At 39.5% G+C, this 23,013-nt stretch overlaps 1 protein-coding gene across 1 annotated transcript in view; it reads right to left on the bottom strand.

Moving 5' to 3' along the window:
- The window catches only part of LOC131942750 (peripheral plasma membrane protein CASK-like), a gene marked incomplete at its 3' end in the record, with an annotated part of 126,715 nt that overhangs the window by 97,945 nt on the left and 5,757 nt on the right, over nucleotides 1-23,013 (bottom strand). Inside the window, exon 2 of the mRNA XM_059302672.1 lies at nucleotides 20,633-20,737. Coding sequence (XP_059158655.1) covers nucleotides 20,633-20,700 — 68 coding nt within the window. The remainder of the gene's footprint in view (nucleotides 1-20,632; nucleotides 20,738-23,013) is intronic.

Consider the following 23,013-nt stretch of genomic DNA (forward strand, 5'->3'; position numbering starts at 1 on the left):
AGACCAGCACTATCTAACATCTAACTGACCAACAGAGAGGTAAGACCAGCACTATCTAACATCTAACTGACCAACAGAGAGGTAAGACCAGCACTATCTAACATCTAACTGTCCAACAGAGAGGTAAGACCAGCACTATCTAACATCTAACTGACCAACAGAGAGGTAAGACCAGCACTATCTAACATCTAACTGACCAACAGAGAGGTAAGACCAGCACTATCTAACATCTAACTGACCAACAGAGAGGTAAGACCAGCACTATCTAACATCTAACTGACCAACAGAGAGGTAAGACCAGCACTATCTAACATCTAACTGACCAACAGAGAGGTAAGACCAGCACTATCTAACATCTAACTGACCAACAGAGAGGTAAGACCAGCACTATCTAACATCTAACTGACCAACAGAGAGGTAAGACCAGCACTATCTAACATCTAACTGACCAACAGAGAGGTAAGACCAGCACTATCTAACATCAAACTGACCAACAGAGAGGTAAGACCAGCACTATCTAACATCTAACTGACCAACAGAGAGGTAAGACCAGCACTATCTAACATCTAACTGACCAACAGAGAGGTAAGACCAGCACTATCTAACATCTAACTGACCAACAGAGAGGTAAGACCAGCACTATCTAACATCTAACTGACCAACAGAGAGGTAAGACCAGCACTATCTAACATCAAACTGACCAACAGAGAGGTAAGACCAGCACTATCTAACATCTAATTTTGGGATGAAATATGACACAGTTCACAGCATGTAATCGCTTCTAACCCCATTTACGTATCGATACCTTCATTAGAAAATAGCCCGTCTCAGCTACCATCTAATACATTTTTGAGCTTAGCCAGAATCGATCTGCCACCTTTCGCTAAGTATTTCATCATTTGATGGCATAACCTTAGAATTTTCGCGACTTCTCTCCCTTACTCGCATACCATTATTTCTCTGTCAATCAGTTATGATTAACAGTGACGGATTAATTAAAATTTGTATTCCAATTACAGCAAATCTCCAGGTGAATCAGGTACATAACAACGTGTTTCATGTATGTATACCCCTCACCAACTCCCAAAACAGATTGTTAAGCCTTGTTAATGATAAAAGCTTATTTTATTATCTTTGCAGGTAATTTTTAAGTCGCTGGGCTTATGCGTAAAGACAGAGCATTAAGCAGCTTTTAAAATCTTCAAACAACTTTGATTAGATAAACATTCAAGCAAAAGAGCTTAACGAATTTTGTAATAACATATTAAACCCAATCAGCCTTAAAACTTCATTAGCTACATTGACTAGACATTAAAGTTGTGACATTGGGTTAATTGTTAATACCTGGTAGTAATAAGCAAACACAAATAGCTATTACAGGTGTTTGAATAAAGGTTATACTATACAGGAGGGGAGGGATGGTCGGAAGTGGATTCAAAGTAAGCCAGGATTACAAGCAAACATTTGTGAAAGTTAAACATGAAATTAGGGGAATTATAACAAGATTATTTAATATATTTATGGAACAGTACAACTGGTTTGGTAAAAAATATTGGCATTTAAAAGTGATGCGTTTTAAAATTAAACTAAAACATCCTGTGTTTAAATAAACAACAAGAAAAGTAATTTTACAACCAATACAAGATCGAACGAATGAGATGATTCAAAGAACTTCTATGATTGCAATTATTTTTTTTTGGCGGGATCAATGTCCTACGCAACCCTAAACTTAACCATGTACTATTTTTAACCCCCAGCACTAACTCTAGAGCAGTGGTTCTTAACCTGTTTACAGGTACCTAACCCCACCAGTTTCAATCGTCCTTACTAACAAAATCCAATCGTGAATCATTTGAGTCAAGTGTGCGCTTTGACCTCGGTCGAACCCCTGAGACTGACTCGCCAAACCACTAGGGTTCGATCGAACACAGGTTAAGAACCACTTCTCTAGAGTAGTTTTAACCCTACCTTTATTCTTATTTCAATAATGGCAGGAACAAAAAATCACTAGCGTAGCTACGAGATGATATTCAACTGCGACGTCAAATGACTTACACGTTCACAAACACTGGCTACTAAACCTCAACAACAAGCAGCGTACGGGAGTTTAAGACAAAACATGTCGCTTCAGTGGGCCAGGCTTTTACATTTAACTTGTCCCAATGTTTACTAAAAATGGAAAAACAAAATTGTTTTCAAATCGTTGTATCGATTTTTCAAGTCACTACCACGGTAAGATGTAGCGGCAGACAATACGTTTTGAGCTCCGATAAAATACACGGAATCTTTGTGCAAGACGAGCTATGTGGTGAGTCGAATGGCAAAAAATAGCGCCACATCAACCATCTACTTTAAGCTTTGATAAAATACACTGAATTATTCGTTGTGGAAGACGAACTATGGGGTGAGTTGAATGGCAAATAATAGCGCCACATCAACCATCTAATTTAAGCTTTGATAAAATACACTGAATTATTCGTTGTGGAAGACGAACTATGGGGTGAGTTGAATAGCAAATAATAGCGCCACATCAACCATCTAATTTAAGCTTTGATAAAATACACGGAATATTTCGTTGTGGAAGACGAACTATGGGGTGAGTTGAATGGCAAATAATAGCGCCACATCAACCATCTAATTTAAGCTTTGATAAAATACACGGAATATTTCGTTGTGGAAGACGAACTATGGGGTGAGTTGAATGGCAAATAATAGCGCCACATCAACCATCTAATTTAAGCTTTGATAAAATACACGGAATATTTCGTTGTGGAAGACGAACTATGGGGTGAGTTGAATAGCAAATAATAGCGCCACATCAACCATCTAATTTAAGCTTTGATAAAATACACGGAATATTTCGTTGTGGAAGACGAACTATGGGGTGAGTTGAATGGCAAATAATAGCGCCACATCAACCATCTAATTTAAGCTTTGATAAAATACACGGAATATTTCGTTGTGGAAGACAAACTATATGGTTAGTCGAATAGCAAAATCACATCAATCATCTAAAGCTTCGATACAATACACTGAACATTTCGTTGTAGTACATTAACTAGGAACAATGGTTACCGTTTTTAACGAACACACGATTGAACATGTCGTATCATGAAGGGCATTCTATGTGTTACACATGATTTACATACATAGTTAATTATATAATAACACCTGCCGACTTTATTATACTCTTGATCTGTGCATCGGGTACCTACTTGTTGGGCCCACATTTCTGATTATTAAAATAGTTCTAACAAGCACACGACCTTTGCATTAAGTGTGATATCATAAATGGCCAACCGTTAGATTAAAGATTGATTCAATAAACGACCAAAGCCTCTTTTGAACATTGATTTAACAACTATTTTAAAGACTAATATCATAAACGGGCAATCATATCAAAGATTGATATCATAAACAACCATACCATATTTAGAAAATTGATTTAACAAACAACCATTTTGAAGACTGATATCATAAACAGCCAACCAATATTTTAAAGATTGATATCTGACAGCCACCATTATATCAAACATTGATATCATAAAACAGCCAACCATTATATCAAAGACTGATATATCATAAACGGCCAACCATTATATCAAAGATTGATATCAAAACGGCCAAACATTATATCAAAGATTGATATCATAAAACGGCCAACCATTATATCAAAGATTGATATCATAAACAGCCAACCATTATGTCAAAGATTGATATCATAAATAGCAAACCATTACATCAAAGATTGATATCATAAAACAGCCAACCATTATATCAAAGAATGATATCATAACTCCCAGGACGCTAATACTGCAGTCACGTGATCTCTATCCCCCCTATCAATTAACGATAAACACGAGATTACCGCACGTCAAGCGGCGGCCGTCACGTGATCGATTTGTGGCTTATCTTGTGTCAGACTTAACCCATAAGGGCATACAGTTCCAAGCAAGTAATCCAATATATATATATATATATATATATATATATATATATATATATATATATATATATATATATATATATATATATATATATATATATTGACCGTACTATGAAACTGAATGTGTATAGCCTACGTGTATTTTAAGAAGTACCGTGTTCTGAATCGAAATGTATATAACTTGCAAGTATTTTAACAAGGCTTATTTCAATGCATTTGAACATGTAGGTATTGCTTCAATCTTAATTAAAAATTTTAAAGTAATTTTGCTGAAGATTTAAAACACATTCTAATGGGATATTTTCTTTAACATGAAACATGAATAATTGAAATCCCCATGTAAGCAGGGTGCCAAAGCAAAAGTATGGGGATGAGTAAGCTTACGTGTAAGAAACAACGGGCCATAGCGTTACATTAAACGGACATTATAGTTCAGTTTTTTCTTCTTTGGAGCTATTGTATCACCGTTTGAAGAAAAAAACACACTATCGGTAGCAGTTACACTAGGTAGACCGCCTATCCTTACCTAATCATCAACCACGCATCTATAGCGACACTGGAACCTGAATACTGATGCCAGGGACGGTATCAAATTACCAACAGACTTCTCCGGTCCGTAATTATGAAGATAGATTCCCCGACCCCACGAGAAACACGGTAGGAGGGGGGCGGGTGAAGAAAATAAATTACATTTTAAAACATGAAAAACCAAGTACAAGTCCATTTTCTCCCTCTTTCAATTAGAATCGTTACGTTTGTGTTTTAGGCTGGGGAAATTCTGGAGAGTGACAGAACGGAGCTTGGAGGAGAAGTGAAGTTTTTTTGTAATGGAGGGGCTATGAAGGGGAAGGGATGGGACTGCAGGATGGAGAAAAGAGGACGCGGGGGGAAGAAGTCGGAGAAAATGTAATGGCGTTTAAAGAGGAGATTCCAGAATAAGATTTCAAAGTCTTAAACACCGCCTCGTCCCCCACTCCGGGGGTTAATTTTTTTTTTCCATCTTCCTGTTGTGGTTTTATAGGACTACAAGATGTAGCCTGTATGAATTTTGTTGCTTCAGTTTTCTTTCTGTCTGATGTGATTTTATAAGGATACTAGATGTAGCATGTATGAATTTTGTTGCTAAGTGTTCTTTCTGTCTGATGTGCTTTTATAAGGCTACTAGTTGTAGCCTGTATGAATTTTGTTTACGTTTTCTTTCTGTCTGATGTTATTTTATAAGGATATTAGTTGTAGCCTGTATTAATGTTGTTGCTTACGTTTGATTTTATATTACTAGCTCTTGCCTGTATAATTTTGATATTGAAATTTTACTATAAACCGGGTTACTATATTGCAACATTTTATTATGTTGGTGATATTCTTGTTTAGAAGACATGACACACGAGTCTTATCCGTCTCAGCTCCAGACAGTCATGAACCCCAACTCTCCTTACTCATCGAGTGCTACTACATACAGATGGATTACAATTGTGACATACAAGTATAATACACAAATCACATACAGTATATCGATCGTAATAAGCGACAGACTAATATAGAACACTATACGGGCAATAGACTTAACAATACCTCCAAATCACAACAATATTTTTATAAATAGATTGTTTATGTTGAATTTTTTTTTCAAAGCATTACCCGCACAGGTGCGTTTATACAGTTTCTATTTCAAATTCAACGGTAAACTTTATTTGTAAAAAAAAATATTGCGGTGAAAAATTGATCGTATCATGACGACACGACACATTCAATTTATCAACGCCAGCTTTCATCACTGTAGCATTACTTTACGTTTGGTCTTCGTTTTCTTCTTTCTACTCTCAAGAAATAACAATAGATCGATTTTTGTGTTCAGTAGAGAAAAGACTACTGCTGTTGGTATAATCAGCCAAGAATAGATTTGTTTTGTTCATTCTTTTGTAACATTTTATGTTGTAAGGAATAAAGTTTTTTTTTTTTAAATTGGTGTCTTTATTCGAGTTAGTTTAATTAGCTAATTATCTTATTCAATAAAATAGTGTGGTTCCTGTTGTTCACGTTGAAAACTACCACCACTTGGGTTCATGTTATGTTATGAGTTAGGACAGGCTAACATTGAATTAACAAGCGCAAATTTTTTAGGGTTAAGATAATGAAACAGTAATTTGACATCGACTAAATTATCTTGTTCGGCCAATAGGGACAAACATTGATCCAACAACGACCACCAATGACTTAATACCGACCAAAAATGACCTAACACCAATCAATAGTGACCAAACTTTGATCTTAAACCAACCATCATTGACACCTAAAACTGACCTAACACTATCATATAATGACCTAAAACCGACCAACAATGACCTAACGCTAACACCGACCAATATAGACCTAACAATGACCTAACACCGAACAACAATGACCTAACACCAACCAATATAGACCTAACAATGACCTAACACCGAACAACAATGACCTAACACCGAACAACAATGACCTAACACCGAACAACAATGACCTAACACCGAACAACAATGACCTTACACCGAACAACAATGACCTAACACCGAACAACAATGACCTTACACCGAACAACAATGACCTAACACCGAACAACAATGACCTTACACCGAACAACAATGACCTTACACCGAACAACAATGACCTTACACCGAACAACAATGACCTTACACCGAACAACAATGACCTAACACCGAACAACAATGACCTTACACCGAACAACAATGACCTTACACCGAACAACAATGACCTTACACCGAACAACAATGACCTTACACCGAACAACAATGACCTAACACCGAACAACAATGACCTTACACCGAACAACAATGACCTAACACCGAACAACAATGACCTTACACCGAACAACAATGACCTTACACCGAACAACAATGACCTTACACCGAACAACAATGACCTAACACCGAACAACAATGACCTTACACTAACCAATAACGACCTAACATTGACGATAAACCCACAAACACTGACCCAACACCAAACCAATATTGCTCTAACAGCTGCCAACTTGATATTCCCGACACAGACCACAACTGATCAAACATCGATCAACCTGATATGAATCCAATCCAATATTTGCTCTGGCATCTAACAAAAAGGGTAGCCAGGTGGCTACAGGTGTTTAACACACACAGGTACACCCCACTCACACACAGGTACACCATACTTACACACAGGTCCACCCCACTCACACACAGGTCCACCCCACTCACACATCGGTATACGCCAATCACACACAGGTACACCCCACTCACACATCGGTATACGCCAATCACACACAGGTACACCCCACTCACACACAGGTCCACCCCACTCACACATCGGTATACGCCAATCACACACAGGTCCACCCCACTCACACACAGGTACACCCCACTCACACACAGGTACACCCCACTCACACATCGGTATACGCCAATCACACACAGGTCCACCCCACTCACACACAGGTACACCCCACTCACACATCGGTATACGCCAATCACACACAGGTCCACCCCACTCACACACAGGTCCACCCCACTCACACACAGGTACACCCCACTCACACATCGGTATACGCCAATCACACACAGGTCCACCCCACTCACACACAGGTCCACCCCACTCACACACAGGTCCACCCCACTCACACACAGGTACACCCCACTCACACACAGGTCCACCCCACTCACACATCGGTATACGCCAATCACACACAGGTCCACCTCACTCACACACAGGTACACCCTACTCACACACAGGTCCACCTCACTCACACACAGGTCCACCCCACAAAAACACAGGTTAATTACTATTACCAACTATCCAAATTTACCTAACACCACAATACAGCTCTCTCTATATCCAAAGTATAAACGTTTGTAAAGGTATGTAATCCAACAGGTAGAACACAGAATAACATCGAAGATAATCCACAATAGAAAGTCACAAACCGCGATACATCCTAATGTAAGCAAGTAACGATAACTCCTACAGTACACGTTCACCAACCTAAGTGGGAGACTGTTCTAAATAACACAAGTTACATAAGTAACACAATCAAGCTGAGTAACATGATGCTTTCAATGAACTTGTTTTGAAACATTTAGCTTAAAGCAAACGCTACTATATGCTTCACCTATATCTTATGCTACTATAAGCTGTACTTGGCACAGAGATCTATACTTTAACATATGCTGTGCTCCTATCTAATCGCATGTTACAAGGACGTATACTGGAAGCATATGTTACACTCAGACCAACGCTTGAAGCATATGTTACACTCAGACCTACGCTTGAAGCATTTAACACGAATACCTACTTGAAGCATATGCTACACAGACTTAGATGGAAGCATTTTATACACCTACCTACTAGAAGCTTAATTTATACAGAGACCTACGCTTGAAGCAAATGTTACACAAAGACCTATACTCGAAGCATATGTTAAACACAGACCTACACTTGAAGCATATGTTACACACATACCTACACTTGTAAAATAAGCTGAACACAGACCTCAACATGTAGCTAAATCCACGATAATCCAATACGATTAAGATAAACAAAGAAATCAGCTTGATATTGGCAAGAAAAAAAAATGATACCGCGGCAACTCGTGGTTGATAGAGAGAAGAAATAAAAAACACACACGGGAACGAGAGAAAGATACGGATACCAAAAAGACCGGCACAGTCGTAGATCGATCGGCGCGCGCGTGCGGCGATCACGTGAGCCGGCACGTGCGATTTAACGCTATGCTTTCTTCATTCATGCGAAAAGAAAATTTTGTTTTGAAGATTATTTTTTTTAAAGAGATGCTGGATAGCAATGAGCATTACGAGGGCGGGAGTTTTATGGAGGGGGGGGGGTGTAAACAAACACGCGAGATAGTGCTCACCTTTGTGTTTTAAATTGTGGGACAGGAAGCGCGATTATCGGATTAGGTGCGGGCGCGCGTGGGATGTAATTTCTAGATGCAGATTATGACGTGGAGTAATGGGTTCGTTTTGTTTGCGTTTTACGGCTGGTAAACAGTGCATTTAGCTGGATAGTTTTGTGTGTCTCCGGCCACATATTTGCCCACATGTCCCCTCAAATGTGTTACTGCCGCATAACTTTATCATGTAAAATATGCCAATAAATGGCAACTTTAAAAAGGTTAAAGTTACTGTCCGGTACGATTTTGATCACTCATCAGTAGTTCTATGCAGCGTGTTTAAATGTTAATATTGCAGGACCATATGTTTAAAAAACAATATCAGAAGAATGAGATGACGATTGGAATATTTACTGGATAAAAAATAAAAGGCAAATTCACATAAGAAAAGGTACCCAATTTATGAGACATCGCCAAGTAACCAGTCCATTAGACATTTTTTTAAAATACCCTGGCCATCAGACATCACAAAGTACCCTGGCCATCAGACATCACAAAGTACTCTGGCCATCAGACATCACAAAGTACCCTGGCCACCAGACAGTACCCTGGCCATCAGACATCACAAAGTACTCTGGCCATCAGACATCACAAAGTACCCTGGCCATCAGACATCACAAAGTACCCTGGCCATCAGACATCACAAAGTACCCTGGCCATCAGACAGTACCCTGGCCATTAGACATCACAAAGTACCCTGGCCACCAGACAGTACCCTGGCCATCAGACATCACAAAGTACCCTGGCCATCAGACAGTACCCTGGCCATCAGACATCACAAAGTACCCTGGCCATCAGACAGTACCCTGGCCATCAGACAGTACCCTGGCCATCAGACATCACAAAGTACCCTGGCCACCAGACAGTACCCTGGCCATCAGACATCACAAAGTACCCTGGCCACCAGACAGTACCCTGGCCATCATACATCATAAAGTACCCTGGCCATCAGACAGTACCCTGGCCATCAGACATTACAAAGTACCCTGGCCACCAGACAGTACCCTGGCCATCAGACATCACAAAGTACCCTGGCCACCAGACAGTACCCTGGCCATCAGACATTACAAAGTACCCTGGCCATCAGACATCAAAAAGTACCCTGGCCATCAGACATCACAAAGTACCCTGGCCATCAGACATCACAAAGTACCCTGGCCATCAAACAGTACCCTGGCCATCAGACATCACAAAATACCCTGGCCACCAGACAGTACCCTGGCCATCAGACATCACAAAGTACCCTGGCCACCAGACAGTACCCTGGCCATCAGACATCACAAAGTACCCTGGCCATCAGACATCACAAAGTACCCTGGCCACCAGACAGTACCCTGGCCATCAGACATCACAAAGTACCCTGGCCATCAGACATCACAAAGTACCCTGGCCACCAGACAGTACCCTGGCCATCAGACATCACAAAGTACCCTGGCCTCCAGACAGTACCCTGGCCATCAGACATCACAAAGTACCCTGGCCATCAGACATCACAAAGTACCCTGGCCACCAGACAGTACCCTGGTCATCAGACATCACAAAGTACCCTGGCCATCAGACATCACAAAGTACCCTGGCCACCAGACAGTAGCCTGGCCATCAGACATCACAAAGTACCCTGGCCATCAGACATCACAAAGTACCCTGGCCATCAGACATCACAAAGTACCCTGGCCATCAGACATCACAAAGTACCCTGGCCATCAGACACTACAAAGTACCCTGGCCATCAGACATCACAAAGTACCCTGGCCATCAGACATCACAAAGTACCCTGGCCATCAGACATCACAAAGTACCCTGGCCATCAGACATCACAAAGTACCCTGGCCATTAGACATCACAAAGTACCCTGGCCATCAGACATCACAAAGTACCCTGGCCATCAGACATCACAAAGTACCCTGGCCACCAGACAGTACCCTGGCCATCAGACATCACAAAGTACCCTGGCCATCAGACATCACAAAGTACCCTGGCCACCAGACAGTACCCTGGCCATCAGACATCACAAAGTACCCTGGCCATCAGACATAACAAAGTACCCTGGCCATCAGACATCACAAAGTACCCTGGCCATCAGACATCACAAAGTACCCTGGCCATCAGACACTACAAAGTACCCTGGCCATCAGACATCACAAAGTACCCTGGCCATCAGACATCACAAAGTACCCTGGCCATCAGACATCACAAAGTACCCTGGCCATCAGACATCACAAAGTACCCTGGCCATCAGACATCACAAAGTACCCTGGCCATCAGACACTACAAAGTACCCTGGCCATCAGACACTACAAAGTACCCTGGCCATCAGACATCACAAAGTACCCTGGCCATCAGACATCACAAAGTACCCTGGCCATCAGACATCACAAAGTACCCTGGCCATTAGACATCACAAAGTACCCTGGCCATCAGACATCACAAAGTACCCTGGCCATTAGACATCACAAAGTACCCTGGCCATTAGACATCACAAAGTACCCTGGCCATCAGACACTACAAAGTACCCTGGCCATCAGACACTACAAAGTACCCTGGACATCAGACATCACAAAGTACCCTGGCCATCAGACATCACAAAGTACCCTGGCCATCAGACATCATAAAGTACCCTGGCCATCAGACACTACAAAGTACCCTGGCCATCAGACACTACAAAGTACCTTGTTCATCAGACATCACAAAGTACCCTGGCCATCAGACATCACAAAGTACCCTGGCCATCAGACATCACAAAGTACCCTGGCCATTAGACATCACAAAGCACCCTGGCCATCAGACACTACAAAGTACCCTGGCCATCAGACATCACAAAGTACCCTGGCCATCAGACATCACAAAGTACCCTGGCCATCAGACATCACAAAGTACCCTGGCCATTAGACATCACAAAGTACCCTGGCATCAGACACTACAAAGTACCCTGGCTATCAGACATCACAAAGTACCCTGGCCATCAGACGTCCCTAAGTACCCTGGCCATCAGACATCACTAAATACACTGACCATCGTCTCACACGAAGCCTGTGGTCAGTTCAAGAGGTCAGTGTGAGTGTGAGTGGGTAATGAAACTCGTGAACCACCATTAGTGTGAGTACGTGACGTCGGCATCGATGACCGGCACTGCTTGTTGGAGTGAGTTAACACGGGAAGACCCGGTGGGTAATAAGATCTTCCGACATCATTGAAGATGATCTACGCGGGGCGCTGAAAGGGTTCCAAACAGCAAGGTCATTTTCAATAAGACCTTCCAACTTAATAAAGATAATTTACAAGCGCTGGCGAAAATGATTTCCAACATGTTTTCTGTTTTAAGACAATTTTTTTTTTGTTTAAAAAAAAACATAGATGCGTCAAAACAGAATCTGCGTCATTACAGAATCGTAACGAGGTTATATCTTCTGCGACAGTTGTTAGGAAGGATCTATATAGGGTTTCGGGATGTCAGAAAAACATAGACGCTGCCTTCCAATTTGATCGAAGGCCATTCACAAAAGACAGTGAAATCTTAAAAACAGACTTCAATTTTTTTTTAGCTTTTATATTGGTTTTATAGAGGTTAGGATATATTTAGAATTCAATATATTTTATGTAACCATTTATAAATTAATTTTTAAAATCTAATTTAAAATTATATAGTTAAATTTAAAACACGTTTACATTCTAAAACAGCATTATTTTAAAAATAAAAAATAAACGAGTTCCTCCCACCCCCACCAGACTACAACACGAGAACCATCCACTCAGCCTATAATCAGAAGACCCGCTGAGCAATGGGGCCACAAGAGCAAAACTAGCGTCCCCCGTTGTACTGAAGCTGACAAGACGTACAGCAAATCAATACTGGGTGTCTTTAATTTGACACGACCCCCCTGCTCCGTGGGATGGTTCTCCCAGTCCGGGCAAGAGAGAAACATCACTTCTTGGTAACAGAATCAACGACGCCGGAGTTGATAAATCCCATCCGCTTGTTCGATTCTTTAGCCAATTACAGAGTATAAAAGAAGTGATAGAAATAGATTATCTTTAAAATTAAAAAAAAAAAAAACTTGAAACAGTTGCTGCAATGAAAAATAAATTTAGAGTGTGATGGGTCGAAGCTATGGCTAGCTTTGATAAAGCTGATTATTAAAGGGATTTAACTCCGATTTAGCGGGAGACAAGCCGGATTAAGGGCAATAACTCGCATTGCGGTTACAGGGAACATGAAAATTCATTCTGGTCTTCTGATGTTAAAAATTGTGTGGTGTCCAATTACAATTCAATAATAAAATACAAACAATTACAATTTTAGAAAAGATATACGGTGAAAAATGTAAAAATTAAAACCTAAGAGGGGACAACATGTTTATTTGGTGTTGTGTATTCTGATCCTCGACTAAAATTGATCAGTTGTGAGCTATCAAAAAAGAAATAAATTAATATAATGTCTTTTAATCTGACTCAACCGCGCACAAGTTAAAGAGATGTGTATCACAAAATATGTTTTTTTAACATTCGCAAAATATTCCTTAGAATAAAAATCTTCTGTCAACTACCTCAACAGGAAGAAATACTTTTCAAAACTTTTTTTCTTAAAATTATATTAGTTACCAATGCCTATATCCCTATACAAAGAAGAACTTATTTGCCACTTAAAACCTTGGTATTCTATGGTGATAAAAACTATTCAAATGCAAAAAAAAATTAGGCAAAAATGAAAAAAACATGTGTATATAAGGTAGATTACACTTTAAAACCAGCTGCATAATAATCTGTTGTGGATTACGCCCACTACAAAGTGACGATAGGTATGTGTGTCTATGGTAGATTAAATCAATCGATTGTCACATTTATAATGTTAGACTCCGCACTACCGCCTACCAGATTCCAGTTATTTGAATCATGTCTACTTTGATAACAACATACCATAACCCAACATTAACACCAAGCATCAACTGCAGCAATCATAGGTTGAAAATATGTGACAACACACAAGATTGTATCGATATGGTGGAAGTTACTACTGAAGGTTATACTGAAACTCTTCTTACTGTAACATATTTTCATAGTGAGAAATCTATCGTATTGTTTTAATGTTATTGTTGCATTTTTAGTACTAGCTTTATTCAGTTACAATAGTAGTATACGGAAATGAGAGGGAGGAAATTTAAAACAAAAGCAATGTAAGTTTTGTTAGATTGCATACACACAGATAATGTTTTAATTAAACAATGAATCCAGTACAACTACAAACAAGATTTGTATCAGGTAGGTGTGTATATATGTATCACGTAGGCGTGTGTATATAGAGCGGGGGTGGGAGGAATGCTTCACAACAGCGGGTACGCGAGCAAGTAGTCAGTAAATAAGGATGAACCATCTGTTTACATTACGAGTTGGGCAGGTATAATAACAAGCATGATTGTGTTAGTGCGGCGCTGGGAGGTGAAAATACCAGATGTGTGTTGTCCCTTAACTCAGGTAAGTACCAGCGCTAACACTAACATACACACCCATCAGCATAGTTTGGTGTTGTAGTCAACTAAATACCGTACAGTACAAAAAACAAGAGGGGGGATAGGGAGGTAGTTGTAAAAACTCAGGTAGAACGTGTAGACTCTATGTAGGCTAGTAGGTAGTCCAAACTGAAATTAACTATTGATTGCAGACTTCTGGAGTGAGTATGTCATGAAAGAACTTTTAATTGTAAGGTCTATGCCACAAATGTTATAAAAATATCTCAATAAATAAAAAAGTTATGCGATTTTTAAAAAAGCAAAATTTGGTAAAAAACTGATTTTCAAAAAGTGCCATTTTTGAGAACCCATATTTTTTAAACTAAATAACATAGAAGTGTGGAAATTGGTAAAGTTGCTGCAAAGTTTGTAATATATATGCCCAATTTTTTTCAGTCATCTAAAATGAGTCTTTCTAAGGTAAAAAAATAATTGAAAATGACAAAAATGCGTTTTGGTCACTTTTATTTTCATAAAAAAAAAAATTCATTTTTTTTTTTTTGCTTTGGAATAACTCTAAAATTATTGTGTTGGTAACATCGACGTGGAAAAATGTGTTAATTATTTTCAAAAATCACATGAGTTAAAATATTATTTTAAAAAATACCACAGTTATCTAGTGCAGGAGAAACAGAATCAAAATTTAGTAGAGTAAATGTAATGTAATGTAGTTTAATAAAGACGTGATGCCTACAAGTGATGCAGCAGTTGATGCCACATGCTTTGGTTTCTTTTCAAACCTGATAACTGTTTTGGGGGAACAGTTTTGGAGGAACATCTTTGTACGTCTTGTTTCCCTCAACCTTGATCTTGTGGAGCATCAAGAGTAAGTAATATGTTTTGGGAATTGTAGGGGGGAGGGGGAAGTGGGGTCTTGGCCTTCTTCCCTTCCCTTATAAGGAAAGTTCTGGATAGGCCACCGTAAATGTCTCCAGCTATGGAACGAACAATTGATTTAGTGATTAATAAAATATAATTAAATTTACTACCAGCCTATTGTGTAGGCCTACTATTTGTCCTATGACTATAACTGGAAACATATGAAAAAGCCTGAAAACACCTTTTTGTTAAAAGTAATTATATTTTATATATATTTTTAAGAGTAATTCTACTGAATGAAATTTGAAATAATCGTTGCTTGTCCCACAATGGTTGAGATATCCAATAATGAAGATGCCGTACTGTGGTTCTCATCATCCTATAGGACAACTTAACTGTCCTTCATTGTTACTATTATATGCATATAAAATAAATAAATAATGAGAAATACTACTAGTACTACTTACACTTACAACTAATATAACATTTAAAACTAAGTCACAACATGTAGAATCTTAATAAATTGCACCACCATCTAAAAATTGATCTGGTATATTTTACTACGGAGACTGGCGCAGACCATTTCACATTATTTAGCAGGGGAATCAGAATCATAGTGCACAACAGAAAATAAAAAAATTAATCACATTAGTCCTTAAAATTTAGTGTCTTTTGTTTTAAATAAATCAATAAAAATGTGTAGTTATTTTAATTATACATTTCTTTTGTGTTTCATTAATATTTTATAAGTATTTAACCTTCGTTCCCTGTAAATAATTGAGTTTGTCCACATAGTTACCAGGATCGTCTGGTGGCCATTTTGAATTTGTCGATTCATAATTTTGACGTGATAGTCCAGATAAACTGCAGTAATACGACCCTATCATTAATCCTGTTCGATAGATTTTAAAGAATTAGTAAACACTAGCATCTAATAGTTAAGTGCATCCATATTTTAAGTCCCTAGAATGTCCTGAATTAAATAGCTTCACGTCTAAACACACCCTGTGTACAAGCGTAGTTCACACGCAAGAAACCGTGGACTATTAGAGTTCAAATTTACATTAATAACGTGTACTAATTAAACCAAACTGACATTCAAACTTAAAATTCATTTATTAAAATGGAAATGAAAATTTTAAAATGGTACTTACAACTTGTTTGAAGGCTCTAGCAAGGGTAAAATCCGTTTAGCATCATCGGTCGTCAACCTTTAAAACCGTTCGGCGAGCAACTTACTCGGGGCTGAAAGTCGACTCGAGGGTTATATGTTTATTGGGGGTACGGCTTCGCGACCGTAAATCAGAAATACTTGAATTTACAACACAAAGTAGTTATAAAACTGAACTTTACATCGGTGTAAAAATTGAAACAGAATTAGTTTGTTTCCGTGTATATATCGTCATTTAAAGTTTAAAATCTGTATTTTTTAAATGAAATAAACAAGTTATTTTTTCAATTTATACATCAAACGATAGCCTAGAATTCGATCTTTAAAATGACATTAAGATTATGCTTCTACGATGCTTCGTCGCGAAGCCGCGACCAAATAAAACAGTGTGGGGTCGATCGGTACACGCAAAACGGTGAAATTTGTTGACGTAACTGATACTTTTCAAACAAATATAAAACACATTCAAACATGTGTTACAGATATAAAAATACCAGATTACGACAGATAAAGACTTAAACTTTATTGACATATAATTTTTATTCTTATAGGACAACTAGAAGTAGTGAAATTTTTTTTTTGAAAACCGCAAAAACTGACCCTAAAACGCACTTTTTCGCCAGTTTGGACTACCTAAGGCTAGTGTCGGCACCTAATCTTAAATCAAACCTAATCCTATTCCTACCATTTCCTGAGCCAACTTACAAATAAACTGTAGTCCCTAATATGATCCTAACATTGGAACAAACTGAGTGAAATCTTGACTCAGCACCGTATTGAAGCTCCAGTATTTTGGGTAGTAGCAAGAAAAACAATATAATTGTCTTTTTTCTTCATCTTCTCAAGAGATTCGCGTCTATTGATTTCTGCATACAAAATGACCACATGTTGGAAACTACAGGTCTTGGTGCATGGGGGGGGGGGAGGGAAGGGGTCTGTAATTTTGTGACAATATGGGATGAGGGGGAGGGGTGAAGGTTTACCCCTCCCTCCTCAAAAATAGTTTGACGTTACTTTTGCAATTTTGAGAGGGGGGGAGGCTGAGGTGTGACGTCATTTTTAGGCTTTTTGTGACGATATGTGACGGAGGGGAGGGGATGTAATCGACTACAAAAAAAATTAACAACCCACTCTTTCACACACACACACACACACACAATTAAGAAATTATAATTATATCGTTTTTGCTGAAGTTGCGCAAAAAAAAAAGGGGGGGGGGGTTAAAATAAGCGAAATGCAAACTTAGAATCAAAGAGTAGTTTCTTATACGTAGGGTACCATCCACAGTTGTTCTCAGCTAAATGAACTGATACATTATTCAGTCCTTCTTCTCATGCAAGCAAAACATGCTTTCACGGCTGGTGAAAAAAAAATCGAGTGAAATGTTGCTCTTTTGGTTAGATTACTGTTGACCTGTACGGAGCGCTTCGGTGATATTAGAGATGAGCAACACTACATTAAGGATACAGGAACTGACCAACACCACTTTAAGGATAGATGGGATGACCAACGCCACTTTAAGGATACAGGGGCTGACAAACCCCACTTTGTCAACATTGCTTAAAGTATACAGGGGCTGTACAACATCATTTAAAGGACAGAGGGTCTGGCCAAAATTGCTTCATAACAATTAACACAGATGCGTAGCGAGGGGGGGGGCGGGGGGACATATGTCCCTGGGCGCCGACTTTACGGGGGCGCGGGGCGCCAAATTAAAAGTTTGAGGGGGGGGGGGGTGCAAATGAAAAGTTCGAGGGGGGGGGGCGCAAATCGAAAGTTTGTCCCCGGGCGCCGGGATGGGTCGCTACGCCTCTGAATTAACATAAAACATGTTTAGAATTCTTGCAATAAGTCTCTATAAAAACAAAATTATATACCTAGAACACGCATGCTTTTAATCAGTCTGGCAAATATATCTGGTTTTCAATTAGTTTATTAATTAAGAAATATGTCATTAGAGGAAAAGGACAAACAATTTCAACAGTTATATTGTTGTGCCTACTATTAAGTAAATACAAACACAAAACACTAAGTAGAGATTATTGTGTCTACAGTACCGTGTACTACAGATCAGATACAAGGAGACTAAATGGTCTCTTAAAAACCTGGAAATAGAGGGACAGAGCGGACAAGTGTTGGTAGCTGGTAAAGGTATGTTTACACTTGAAATCATTTCGTTTAGCAGTGGTGGTTTGGGTACTGGTCGTTGCGGGTACGAGTTTACTCTGCGTTCAGTGGGGTGGAAAATAAACCTGGTGAGAACCGACGGACAGAAGCGACCGATACACGGTCATCAAACTGATATCCAAGCCAGTTAGTCGAAGTTTGCCGTGTTGAGGCTAATGGGAGACACCTCCTGGGCCGGTGATGTCCATAAAGAAAGAATGCCGTAGTAAAATAGGCAAATATGACTTATTTCAAAGCAGTTCTATACATTACATTTTGTTTACGTTAATAATTATATTAAAAAATAAAAATATCACAAGTAGATATTTTACTTTGAACTGTACAAGGTATAGCGTGGAATCATTTTTACTAAAAGCAGATGGTTACAATCGGTAAAAGTAACACATCTATGTCGTTCAGCATCAATCATGTCAAGTCTGGCGCCAGACTAGAGAGCCCCAGGCAGGACTAAAGCAGGTACCTGTACAGTTATAACACCTACAAGACGTCGCTTCCTTTCGTTCACACGGCAAAATGTATTTCTACTTACACACAGACTTCGTTGAGATATATATTATATTATGAATCTAACAAGAATTTGTATTTATGCACCAGGATCATCTTTTATGTTGAACAATTAACAATTAGATTATAGTACAGAGCATTGTATTTGTGGAAATGTTTACAATAACATTTGAAAATGTGAAGACTTATAGTTATATAGAATTTGATCTTGGGGTACTGTCTATAATGTTGCTGACATATAATCATATTCATCAGCTGTCTTGTTACAGCGTACTGAAAACGGGTTGCCACGATATAATATTCATAAAGTTCCAATCAAAGGTTTCTTTCAGACATTTTCTGTGTAGGTTAGGCTAAAGTACGACGTCATTTATGGTGGAAGTTTCGATTTGTGGTGCCCATGTGTGACGATGGGGAGAGGGGTGGAGTGGAAAAATTCACCAAAAAAAAAAAATAGGTAAGTGGAATGTAAGACCAGATGACAAGATAGCTGAAACCATTGCATATCCAAAAACTTTACACGATTTTACTTTCCGGGAGAGGCTGTCTTTGACGTGATACAGAACATCCAGATGAAGGTGGCTGAAAACCTAAGAACGTGTTAGTACGGGTACATACACAGCTCGTGCGAGGGTTAGTTACAGATGACAGTGGGGACAGGTGTTACAATGCAGGTGACAGTGGGGACAGGTGTTACAATAAAGATGACAGTGGGGACAGGTGTTACAATGCAGGTGACAGCGGGGACAGGTGTTACAATACAGATGACAGTGGGGACAGGTGTTACAATGCAGGTGACAGCGGGGACAGGTGTTACAATGCAGGTGACATGGGGACAGGTGTTACAATGCAGGTGACAGCGGGGACAGGTGTTACAATGCAGGTGACATGGGGACAGGTGTTACAATGCAGGTGACAGTGGGGACAGGTGTTACAATACAGGTGACAGCGGGGACAGGTGTTACAATTCAGGTGACAGTGGGGGACAGGTGTTACAATGCAGGTGACAGCGGGGACAGGTGTTACAATGCAGGTGACAGTGGGGACAGGTGTTACAATGCAGGTGACAGTGGGGACAGGTGTTACAATGCAGGTGACATCGGGGACAGGTGTTACAATGCAGGTGACATCGGGGACAGGTGTTACAATGCAGGTGACAGTGGGGACAGGTGTTACAATGCATGTGACAGCGGAGACAGGTGTTACAATACAGGTGACAGTGGGGACAGGTGTTACAATACAGGTGACAGCGGGGACAGGTGTTACAATACAGGTGACAGTGGGGACAGGTGTTACAATACAGGTGACAGCGGGGACAGGTGTTACAATACAGGTGACAGCGGGGACAGGTGTTACAATACAGGTGACAGTGGGGACAGGTGTTACAATACAGGTGACAGCGGGGACAGGTGTTACAATACAGGTGACAGTGGGGACAGGTGTTACAATGCAGGTGACAGCGGGGACAGGTGTTACAATACAGGTGACAGCGGGGACAGGTGTTACAATAAGGGTGACAGTGGGGACAGGTGTTATAATGCAGGTGGGTGAGTACTTACTTTCCGATGGTTTCACAAAACTCGTAGACGTCATCAAAGAGTTTGTCCGAGTCCGCTGCCTCCCCCATGGTTCGGTCTGGCTGAGAGGAGGTGGGTAAGTCTGTTCTGTGGAGTGGGATGTGATACATCAGTTGATAAAGAGCAGGAGGAAGAATAGTTAAGTCTGTACACGTTGTTTAGATTATACGGGTTATATAAAGTTTTGAAATTTAAATAAAAACAACTTTATCCGCGATTTTGGGTGGTAAAGAGCACGACTGCTACTCCTAAAGTTTCGAGTTCGAATCCCGGACTACGAAAGACGTCCTTGAGTCCACTCAGCTCTTATGGGTACCTGACTCAGTGAAAGTAAAGGCGGCTAGGCATAGTCACAAACAGATTAACTCTACTTCGATAGTCCTATTGACAGGCTGATCTAAAAAAGAGGGGGGGGGGGGGGTAACAACAAATAAAAAATCAGTTGGGAAAAAATAATGGAAAAGGTTGACTTGTTTTCAAACAATGCAAAAGGCAGTATATATTCTCCAAAATTTCAGAATAACCAAATATTGGCAAAGTCCGAAATAGACTTAAATTTCAATATTCACTATTTTTTGTTCAAATAAAATTACTCAGCGAACCTCAGAACGTGTTGTCCGTAGAGAGCCTGGGTCGTAATAACCACCCTATATCGTATGACCGAACCTGACCTGCATTACGGGTCACATTACTAGTCACGGGATGGTATACAAAGACCTCACGGGCAAGCTCGGCTGACGAGACACTGTTAAACTGCTGGACTATAAGATTACATTCACCATCACTGTATCCGTATGATTGGCTTTTACCAGCTAGCTAGGCTGACAAGATGGAGTTGAGAGACTGGTTATAATTAGGTTATCGCTGATTACGTTCCACATTACTGGAAGCATTCGATCTACGGCAGGATGGTGACGCCCATGTGATCAGAGGGGTCGATAGACTGGGGTGAACATGTCGTCGTCTGGTGCCATTTTCATATATATATATATATATATATATATATATATATATATATATATATATATATATATATATATATATATATATATATATATATATATATATATATATTGATATATATGTTGATTGTAAGGTACATTTTCCTATAGTGCCGTTTAAAGCCGGCTATAACATCCATGATTGTTATATTGGCCAGGCAATCGTATTGTCATGTTGGCCTTTCAAGGTGGCCAACCAACCGTACAGCAGTTGGCCATTCAATCATACTGTCCAGTTGGCAGGGGAATTGCACCGTTCTGTTGGCCAACCATTCGTAAACCAATGGTTAGTTCGACCAAACAACTGTACTGTCCAGTTGGCTAAGGAATCGCACCGTCCAGATGGCCTACCAATCCTACTGTCCAATTAGCCAAGCATTCGGGACTACCAGCAGTTGTATTCTCATCCAACATGAGTCGATCACACAAAAGAAGGCGGCGGCTGAATCGGTCAAAATGGCCACTTAACGTCAACTCCATGTCAGGGTAAAATGCGAACCAATCGTCTGGCTCGCCTAGCACTCAGACAAGCACTTTGTTAATAAGGTTATTAATGCAAGCGCTCAATAAATATTGGATTAGATGTTTTCATGCTCTTTGTTTGAGCTTCATTTTTTTTATCAATATCTAATAAACATGCTTCAATATGACAAGAGTTCAAAGCTGTTAAAAAAACATCTTAATGATTATTAATGTTCCACTTGTAAAAGACGATGTTTTTGTACTTTCCAACAACATTTAGATATGTGAAACCTGCGTTAATTATTATAATTACTGACCCAAATTTAAGCTTAACCTTATGATCACCAAAGCCATAGGGTTTGAGCACATTTGAACTCCCCACCCCCCAACCCAAATCCATAACGTTATACCACTTCCATAAACCTTTACCCCTGATATTCCATAGCATTTCTAGATGTAAGCTAGTTTATCGAAGCCCCCCACCCTATTTTTTTCGTGTAAAATAATACAGTTACTAAACTCGACTTTAGTTATTTCTTTTTTTATTTAAACAAATTGTCTTGTTCTTCCTCAGACATTTAATTTACAGCGTCAGTTTGCCTTGCCATGTTCGCTTTAGTATTACAGTTTTCATTATCGGCTTGTGAGTACTGATACAAGATTCAGAAAAGTAATACTTCTTTCTGACATGTTCTTTCATAGAGCAGCCTAATGTGTTAAATTAACAGAAAGAAATAAAATTATGTGCGTGTCAATGTTAGTCCATCAATTGAGAACGTGGGTGTTGTTTAAATCAAAAGAAAATGTGAATTAGGTGCTTCCCCTGTATTCGCCGAATATTCATGAGAAATATATAGGTTCCTTTGTACCCAGATAACATGAACAAAACAAGCTGTCAAC

The sequence above is a fragment of the Physella acuta genome, unplaced genomic scaffold (assembly GCF_028476545.2).
Source record: "Physella acuta isolate Inbredline_101_S28 unplaced genomic scaffold, ASM2847654v3 ptg000036l, whole genome shotgun sequence".
Lineage (NCBI taxonomy): Eukaryota > Metazoa > Mollusca > Gastropoda > Physidae > Physella > Physella acuta.